Raw genomic sequence first — 9,360 nt, 5'->3', positions numbered from 1 at the left:
TTATGACATACGAGTTTCTATGAGTGGTTTTCGTCTCATGCTTGATAGTCAATATATATCACAAGAAGCAACCTATTATGGCCACTTTCATTTGTAGACTCCATACAGGGCAATCTTCACAGCTACAATAGAGTATGTGAGTCTCGTAGTTGATTTCGATGTCGGATAGGACACTGCCAACATCATCTACATCGACAATCAAAGCGCATTGACAGCTACGAGCAACCCACTTTTTCATGCTCACACAAAGCACATTGAGGTGCAATCTCACTATGTTAGGGAGCGACTCTCAATAAGAGAGATCATCTTCGCTTATGTAACAACACATGACAACTTTGCAGATCTTTTCACAAAGGCCTTGTCTCGCAAGGTCGAAGCTTTCCGCAAAGCTTTGGGCTTACTCCCTTTTGTGGACTAGGCATATCCCGAGGGCATGACACTCATATCTATTCTAGATCGCTACATTTGATCGCTACTAGACACCATTGCCAAGGTGCGTTAAAACTCCCTCATTATCAGATCAAGTGCTCACAAACTCAATGTTCTCAATGTGGGGCTTTCACCCAATCCACTCCCCATGGTACTTTGCCATCTACTCTTATCAATACCCTTGTACCTCATGCATCTTTCCTACCTAACTAATATAACTAGCTCCCAAGCGACAGCAACATTGGCAAGCTTGCCACACTGTGCTCAGCATGAAAGATCACACCTTACCTGAAATACGAGAGAAGAGAGAGAGAGAGGTGTTTGACGTCCATACAATTTCATCTATAGATGACATTTTTTTGAGGGTAGATGCTTCGCATATGTTTCCGAAGGGTCTATCTTCAAGCTTCTTCCCAAACCTTTTTCAGATCTCTTGACAAATAACTTGAGAGAGAGAGAACCCTCAATGAAGAAAGAGAACCCTCAATGAACTGTGATTAATAGATGAAATTATACAGTTGTTGTGCATGCCCAACAAGGTTAGCAATTTTTTACTTTGTTTCTCCTTACTAAGGGATTTATAGCTCAGCCCTTACAACTTTCAAGCTTATTCACAACTCTTTCCGAGCTCTCTTGGTTGTGATCGATACATGTAGAGCTCATTCATTGGTTCCACTACAACATACCTTGAGGCATCAGTAAGTATCTAGGTCATTTGCACTCTTGTGAGAAAATTTACTAAATATGCAAAGTTCATATTATTGTCAACAACTGTGAGGAACTTCCACAGATGCAAGTCGAAAGAAAGCTGCCACAGATCAGATACGATTAACAAATCACCTCTCTTCTCTCTCTCTCTCTCTCTCTCTCTCTCTCAAACTTCTGTTTTTTGGAGAATTTAACATGGTGTTCACTTCTATATGCTACATCCTTTTGAGGTACAAAGTGAGTAGAAGACCTCTCCTCAAGGAAACAACTGTTGGCAGTATTACATCGAGCTTATGCAACGAATCACCTACATGTGTGTGTGTGAGTGTGTGAGTGTGTGTGTGTGTGTGTAAAGTAACCTCTTGCTACAGGGGGGGAAATACAAGCTCATGTACAAAACTTACAAGTGGACTTTTGACAACAAAATTGGGTAAAAATCTGGTTAGTTTTTGTAGCTGAGTTTGTATCTTTCTATCAAATAGTGTCCACTCGTGATCGGAGGGAACCTTCACATAAAAGAGGTTCAGTTGGTTAGCAAATAGCAGGCAAAAAAATTTTGAATCCCCAAATTGAGATGCAAGATGTAGATTACAACATTTTACCTTGGAGGATTCGAGTAAGAGCAACATGCAGGAAGGCACTCTACTAAGCAATCAAAATTCGGATCTAAAAAGAACGCTATCTGCAAGCACCCCCCCACACACCTTTGTCAGCAAAAGGCAAGCTTGCTTTGCACCTTCAAAGACATCAATAATGGCCAGCTCTCTCACATAAAAAGTTGGGTTGTTAAATCCTTACCGAGTATCTTTCTTCTCCGGTAAGGACCACCCGATGTAGCGTGGACCTGCCATGCATTTTAAGCTCAGCGGTTGTACACGACAAAAAAAAAAGGGGGGAGTGCAATACACATACGTGTAAAATAACCTTTTTGCTTAAAACTCCGAAAACCGACATGAAATATATATTTGAAGATTTTTATGCTAAAAACCTTTCCTCGCCTTCAAATCTAAACCTAGGTTTTCTTCAAGCATTGCCACACGCATGCCCCCACGCAAAACACACATAATGCTCAAATAAATTTCTTTTGCAAAAAGCTGGAGAACTTGCATACAGAGAAATTTTAGAGGTGAATTGAACATATTTAATAATTGTTAACACTATATTACTCTAAATTTTTTCAATTCACCTTCAAATTCAAAATTTAGACGAAAATCGAAGGTACTAAATGGAGGTTTTTTCAAGAGTGACACCAACCTGAACAGGCCGTTACTCCATCGCTCGAGCATGTCACCTAAGTTCACAATAAAGGCTCTGTTGTACCAGAGACAAAAGCCAAGAATCAGGCGAACAAACGACGGGATTCTTAAGGTTAATAATCTCAATCTCTTCTCCTAATATTTATAAAAAATCTCACCCTTTCACTGGTTGGACGTCTTCCCATTCTTGGGGACTCGCATCTTTGTCCATGCAAATCTGAAGAGTAGAAAGGCAGAATTTTCAGAAAAATCTCAGTAGTTAAAAGAGTAACAGAGGATTGTCGCGAGTACAAAGGAGTGGGTAAAAATACCTGTAGACCTGCCACACCGTCGGTTGCCAAGAGCGTGATCATACCATAGTCCGAGTGCGCACCCGCACCATAAACCCCCTTTTCAGGATTAGAAGCTTCACCTACACATGCCCAAACCTCAGAAAATCAGAGAATGTACATTTTTAACGGCCACTTTCGTGCACAAGGTGCTTTATTCTAAACCCTTCAAAAACCTACATATAAAAAACTTTTTTTAGGTGAAATAACTATATTTCACGGTTTTTACATAAAATTTCTCCAAATTTTGTGGGTTTTCTTACCTTCATTCTTAAGGCAGGTCTGGGTTTTTTTCGAGCATTGCAAGCGAGTGCTTGTGTGCGCGCCTACAACTACATAGTGTCACTAACAGACTCCAAAGCTAAACAAGAAGCCTCAAAGTTTACAAGAAAAATGATCTGTTTTAAGTCAGAAAATCACTACTGCTCTAGATATTTGGAGATACCTGAGTAATGTAAAAGCCGAACGTACGCCATGGGAGAGTCCATCACACCAGGCTGCTCAAAATATGTCATGTCTAAGTTTAGGGCTAATGCTAGAAGCCGGATGATCTTCCTCCCCGCCAGCCTGCAGACGTCCATGCGCAAGCAAAGCCAGAAACTTGAGAAGCGGAGCGGATAAACTCAAACATACAATACTCAAAGAAGAAAAACAATCAAAGTTCACTTACAGGACTTGCTCGTGGTACTTTTCCATGGTCTCTCTCCATCCCGGCAATAAATCTGGACTTTCCTGGTCGGCAAGTTAAAACACATCCCCCCTTGAGTGCTTGCACTCTTTTGACAAAGTTCCACAAACTCATGCTTGCTCTGTTGGAACGTGTGTGTGTGTGTGTGTGTGTGTGTGTGTGTGCACGCACGTGTGCACGCGCTTGTATGTGCATGCCAAGTGTCCATGCCACCACATGGTGCTCAAAATAAACTTGTTACTAAAGACTTAGAAAACCTACAGAGAAACTTTAGCAGTAAATTGACTAGACTTGAACACTAAATTTCTCAACATACAGTAGGCTTTCACACCTCCAATTTGAAAAATAAAGGTAAATTTGTAGGGGAGATTAAACTAAACTAGGTTTTTTTTCCCGTGCACCGTTGCACGTGCGATGAAGCCAACAAAAAATCCCTCTCTCTCTCTCTCTCTCTCTCTCTCTCTCTCTCTCTCTCTCTCTCTCTCTCTCTCTCTCTCTCTCAACCCAGGTGTGACACTTTGAATGATAGCACTCTTTTCTCTTTTCTTTTTGAATGATAAACACTCTTCTATGTTGATCTCAAAATTTTGTAAAGAAGATGAATCCAGGAAAGTTAAAATAAAAGAAAGGAAAACAGTACCTTTAGAAGGCCATTGATTGGGCCCATGGAAGGGCTTGGGGCCCCAAATGTCACTCTCTTCTTCCTTCATTTCTGGGCCTATGTAGAATCCTTCCTTGCAATCACCTGCTCCCATCCAAAAAAACACACATCACTCAATTGTTTAATAAGCAACCTTATACTTAATATTCTTGATTGCTTCATTGCTTTGCTAACTGCATATGTTTTCATCACATTAACAATTGATGTTTATTTTATTGTATTTGGACCTTTTCACACACTCAAAGCAAGCACCACGCGCACATGCAGCATAATATATGCTTTATCGAAAATTCACCATTATCTTCATACACCGCCTAATTACTCCATAGTCACAAACCCCTCCTCCCCGAAAAAAAAAATCCAAAAGTATTAAAATTCTTATATTAAAAAAAAGCATCCACCCTCCCACACAGAACATACAACATACATAAATATGCCAAAAAAAACATTGATTTTTTTTTTGCATGTAAACACATGTAGAAATAGGTATACAATTACTTATTTAGTTATGTTTTGCAACTATAAAATAAGTATGTATACATACGCATACATATATGCACACAATTTGAGTGTGTATGTGTGTGTGTGTGTGTGTGTGTGTTGTGGGGGGGGGGGGGGGGGGGGGGGGGGGGGGGAGAGGTTCACTCTCTAACATGTAGGCACACAAGGTGGGTGTTTCATAGCCAACTTGCTACACGTGGTAGACACACCGTGGTTTTGATGAACATTGACATTCGATAATTAGAAAGCTTCACAAGGTAATCAAGTCAAATAACTTGATCATACAAACCTCAAGCGTGACAACTTTTGACTTACAAAGCCGTCTTTAGAGAAAGAAGCAAAGCTATTCTTGAATATTCTAGTGATCCTTTTAGGATTGCTACTTGGTAGCAATACATATAAAATATCAAGCCAAAGAGAGTCTTTGATGATGATGATTCCATGGAGATAGCATTGTGATTAAGATATCAGAAACACGAGATAGCATTGTGATTAAGATATCAAACAAGAGATTTGAACGCAGATACTAAATCCAAAACCCTCATTACAAAATGAGAGCCAATAGAAGGTCAAGACAACTTACGGCAATGACAACAATAATGAAGCCGATCAACTTTTCAAGGGAAAAAAGAACGACATCATTTGTGATCTTTAGATAGCTCATCATACACTTAAAATACACAAAGAAAAATGTTAAAATAGTAATCGCTCAACTCAATGGAGATTATTAGCATGACTTGAGAGAGGCCAATCAATGATCCTTAGGGTACTCGATTGTGATTGTTGGATACATTATTGATCACAATTAACTCCATGTTCTCCAACAAGCCTGGTCTGTGGGAGGTGAACCTATCTCCATAAAAAGGGGGGTTTCAGAGTCGAATCGTGGATTCTCTATTTTATGAATTGTGTGGAGATTCAATGCCATGGAAGATGTAAAACCCCTTCAATAATTGTGCAAGCACGGCCCAATCAGTATAATCATGCAAGTATGTGAGCATATGCTTGTAGGGTTGAGCACTTGAAAGCCATGAAAAAAAAAAAGGGATAAAAGAAGCATATATTAGGAAAAAGATGGCATATTAGAAAAAGCCAAAGAAATGCGCTCACAACCTTACACTTTTTCCTACATGTGTCTATATATGTATGTATGTGCATCGTATAACTTCTCGGGATATGAATGATGTGGAAACCTACTACATCACGCGCATTATTTGCAAATTTTCAAGGATATTATAAATCTTCTTCTTTTTGAATTTGTCAATCTTGTCAAGTCTGAAAACAATTAGCCTTCATACAAGAAAAAATTTCGGGTGTGTCGAGAACCTCATTTTTCACATTTTGCTTCATGAGCACCCCCACAACCTTTTCTAGGTCAAAACACACTCCACTTTTAGCTGTCCAACTAACTTATGGTCCATCATCTGTGTCGTCTAAACGTCGATAAAAACATGTAATATTTAATTCCGAAAGCTTTGTGCTTCAAAAAAACCCAGACGATTATAACATTTTCAGAATAATTAGAAAAGCAATAAAACATGGTGAGACGACAACCTACAAAAGGTGCAAAGAGAGAGAGAGAGAGAGAGAGAGAGAGAGAGAGAGAGGGGGGGTTTGTTTGGGAGAGAAGGGGGGGGGGGGGGGGGGGGGGGGGGGGTTTTGTTCTGTGAATTTTGGGGCCTATATGGCAAGCATGCAATGCCCACATGCCACAAGCCACTTAATAAGTAGCAGAGCCCATATGCACAAATAAATGTCCATCCAACAATTCAATCGAATGGTCAAGGAATTGAAGCAAAAAGCACGTCCTCGAAACCGCATGCAGACCAAAAAGAAATACATGGTCTTCAAAAGGAATGGCATAACAAATAGCATGGTGAGAGACCATGAGTATACGACGTTCACAGTGGATATATATTGAGAAAACTAAATGTCCAAACTCTGAGGCCAGTAAGGGAGGTGCTACGCCTCTCCTAGAGACACAAATTAATTAAATGCTTAGTCCACTTATAAGGGACAAGCTACTTGTTTCCTGGAAATTGACAATAAGTTTGTTGTTTTCTCCATCAGAGATGTAGCTTCAAACAAGAAGAATCAACTCAGCAATGGACAAGGTGATCATCATTGCAAAAAGGATATGCCTTTCGTATAAAATGCACTAGGCTTTAGAACTTTCAAACCCCTTACCAGCTCTCTATAGACGAGAATCAAGCCACTTGATTCTCTTTAATCTAACTCAAAAGGTCAATCAGTAGGTCTCGAACACGATCTGCACGTTGACAACTACTTGTTTAAAATTTATAAACCGTTTAGGTGTCGCGACAGACTTTAGAGCTTTCAAACCTACGATACTCCCAACTCGCCATGAACAGTCATCGATTCATCTCTCTCCAATCTACACCCAAACCATTCATTATAGCTCATTTGACACTATTAACCAAGAAAAGAGCCCAAAAGCTAACCATTGGAAGAGTCAAACCTGAAAGTTTTGACATCCTTTCAATCAAATGTGAGCTTAACAAGTGGCACAAACCTTTTGATAATATCATAGAGTTACGGACCGACCTTGATGTGCAATTTGTCTTTCTTCTCAATACTTTGAAAAGTTGAGAAGCTACACTTAGCATGTGCTCCAAAAGAGCAATTTTCTTTGAAGAAAATGTGTGCACTTCCAAGTTTAAACGTGAGTATAAACCCGATGAGATGGTGTCTCTGCGCGGGTAAATGGCGAATGTATAAGTACTAGGTAGGTGAAAAATGCCAGATTGTACATGTGTTAATTTTCCGGCACCTAATTAAGACCAACTAATCATGAAGAATGAAACAAACATTTCAATTCATGAGAAGGGGAATTGTGCATAGGGTAAGCATTAGAAGGGGACACAATTTTGCATAGTTTGAGACAAACAAGGACGAAGAAAATTAAGCACACAAGAAATCTTTCCATGGCTCGAAGAAATCGATGTGTCTCTTAGCAAATCAGACACAAAAAACACGAAATGCATCAAATGCAATAATCTACCCAATCAATGGTTGACAAACATCCACCACGATTATTCACAGACTCCGGATAATCCTTAGGTTGTTGAACATTCCAATGAAAAACACAAAGACACCGCGCCAGGCCGGCAGTCTCTCTTCACAGGGTGAATTTTTGAATAGAAAAACAACTTTATAAAGCATGCGCACAATCAGACTGGTTGTAGAGAGGAGGCAGTTGATGCATGAGTTACTCGTGGTCTAACTATGAAAACTCTAAGCAGAAAAGAAATTATGAAAAATGCAAAAAATGGAGAGAGAGAGAGAGAGAGAGAGAGAGAGAGAGAGAGAGAATCAAACAGAAAAATGCAAAAAATATATATGCGGAAATAGAAAGTGTGTGTGTGTGTGTGTGTGTGTGTGTGTGTGTGTGTGTGTGTGAGAGAGAGAGAGAGAGAGAGAGAGAGAGAGAGAGAGAGAAGAAGAAGAAGAAGCCACACGAATGCTTCAAGAAAGCCATTAAAACTTCCAAGCATGGATTTGTCCCAATTTCCTGGCAGCTGAGAGAGAGAGAGAGAGAGAGAGAGAGAGAGAGAGAGAGAGAGAGAGCTACCTTTGGTTTGCTTCAAGGGGTCGAGCATCTCGTCCTGGAAGGGAGTATAACCCCTATTCTTCTTGTTTCTCACCACCTTCATCTTCTCCTCCGTGGATAGCACGAAAAATCGCTTACTCTCTGCAAAGACGTGCTCTATGTCTTCCACTCCATGGTTCACCACATAGAAGAATCCCGAGTCGAGGCATGCCTTCAATGCCAAAAACGCAGAGAGAGAGACATGTCAAATGCATGTCTGCAAGTGAAAGTGAAAGCACGCATGAACTCTCGAACATAAAGATATCTACACATTCTCTCCTCTTGCGAGAGAATGTGTAGCCGGCACATGCAGAGGCTATCCTGTGCTTGCTTCAGCAATATATATAGGCTCAAAAATTCAATGGTATTCATCTCTGTGCAGTGTGTGGTTTAGGTGCCGACGACGCATATATGTCATGTGCATGCATGCAGCATATGCTACTTTCCAACTCACAGTCCAATAAGGTACTCTGCTTCATAAAATTTTGAGCTTACCTTGCGAAGCACAGACGCCATATAATGAAGGTCGCCGCAGGAAAGGTCGATGAAGGCAAGCCCTGCGGCAGCAGGAGAGTCTGCGGAGGGAATCGGCATCCCCACAATCAATCAGAACCTGAGAATAGTGTGAATCGAATCAATGGATGGCTTCAACGCGAGAGAGAGAGAGAGAGAGAGAGAGAGAGAGAGAGAGAGAGAGAGAAGAATAGAGCTTGTGTGTGTGTGTCTGTGAAAGAGAGAGAGAGAGAGAGAGAGAGAGAGAGAGAGAGAGAATCTGAGCTCGAATGCAGGAGAAGCAGAATATGTTGAGCTGAGAGAGAGAGAGAGAGAGAGAGAGAGAGAGAGAGCACAAAATTGCTACACACACACTCTATATAAATAGGTAATAGGCAGGCAGAAGCTAGGCTGCAGAATTACGTAATTTACGTATTTTTGGCGTTTTCTATACTTACACAGGATTGCAGTGTGGATATGGCAAAAAAGTTTAAAACGAGGTAAGGACAGGACGAGTAGTTATGGGAGCCCAGCAAAAAATTAGGGGGGGAAAAAAAAGGCAGAAAACGGCGATTCTGAGAAAAATTACAAAAGCAGAGATTCGGAGCTCGAACCGCCGCCTTCCCTGCCTCCGACAATTCTCGGCCCGCTACGTCTGCCACGTGTTTCCTTGCGTCACTCCCTAT

General features: G+C 40.7%; 1 protein-coding gene across 3 annotated transcripts; it reads right to left on the bottom strand.

Moving 5' to 3' along the window:
• Positions 1–900: 900 nt before the first annotated feature.
• On the bottom strand, positions 901–9,023 carry LOC147451908 (azadirone synthase LFS-like). Of its 3 annotated transcripts, XM_086517794.1 has the most exons (13): positions 8,678–9,023; positions 8,165–8,354; positions 4,051–4,155; positions 3,393–3,444; positions 3,168–3,289; positions 2,986–3,048; positions 2,705–2,805; positions 2,552–2,610; positions 2,392–2,448; positions 1,936–1,981; positions 1,740–1,819; positions 1,542–1,643; positions 901–1,237 (listed from the first exon to the last, which is right to left on the bottom strand). In XM_086517794.1, exons 1-12 carry the CDS (start codon positions 8,774–8,776, stop codon positions 1,580–1,582), a joined length of 1,038 nt encoding a protein of 345 aa, XP_086373920.1. In that variant the 5' UTR covers positions 8,777–9,023; the 3' UTR covers positions 901–1,237; positions 1,542–1,579. The 3 variants fall into 3 exon arrangements, with proteins under 3 accessions (XP_086373920.1, XP_086373921.1, XP_086373922.1); XM_086517795.1 differs by lacking the exons at positions 901–1,237; positions 2,986–3,048 and having other exon boundaries at positions 1,310–1,643; positions 8,678–9,017; XM_086517796.1 differs by lacking the exons at positions 901–1,237; positions 8,678–9,023 and having other exon boundaries at positions 1,310–1,643; positions 3,393–3,454; positions 8,165–8,304.
• Between the last annotated feature and the right edge of the window lie 337 nt (positions 9,024–9,360).

The sequence above is a fragment of the Adiantum capillus-veneris genome, chromosome 8, assembly GCF_014529385.1.
Source record: "Adiantum capillus-veneris isolate H3 chromosome 8, ASM1452938v2, whole genome shotgun sequence".
Classification (NCBI taxonomy): domain Eukaryota; kingdom Viridiplantae; phylum Streptophyta; class Polypodiopsida; order Polypodiales; family Pteridaceae; genus Adiantum; species Adiantum capillus-veneris.
The sequence above is the reverse complement of the archived record's forward strand: the minus strand, read 5'-3'. Positions and strand labels throughout refer to the sequence as shown.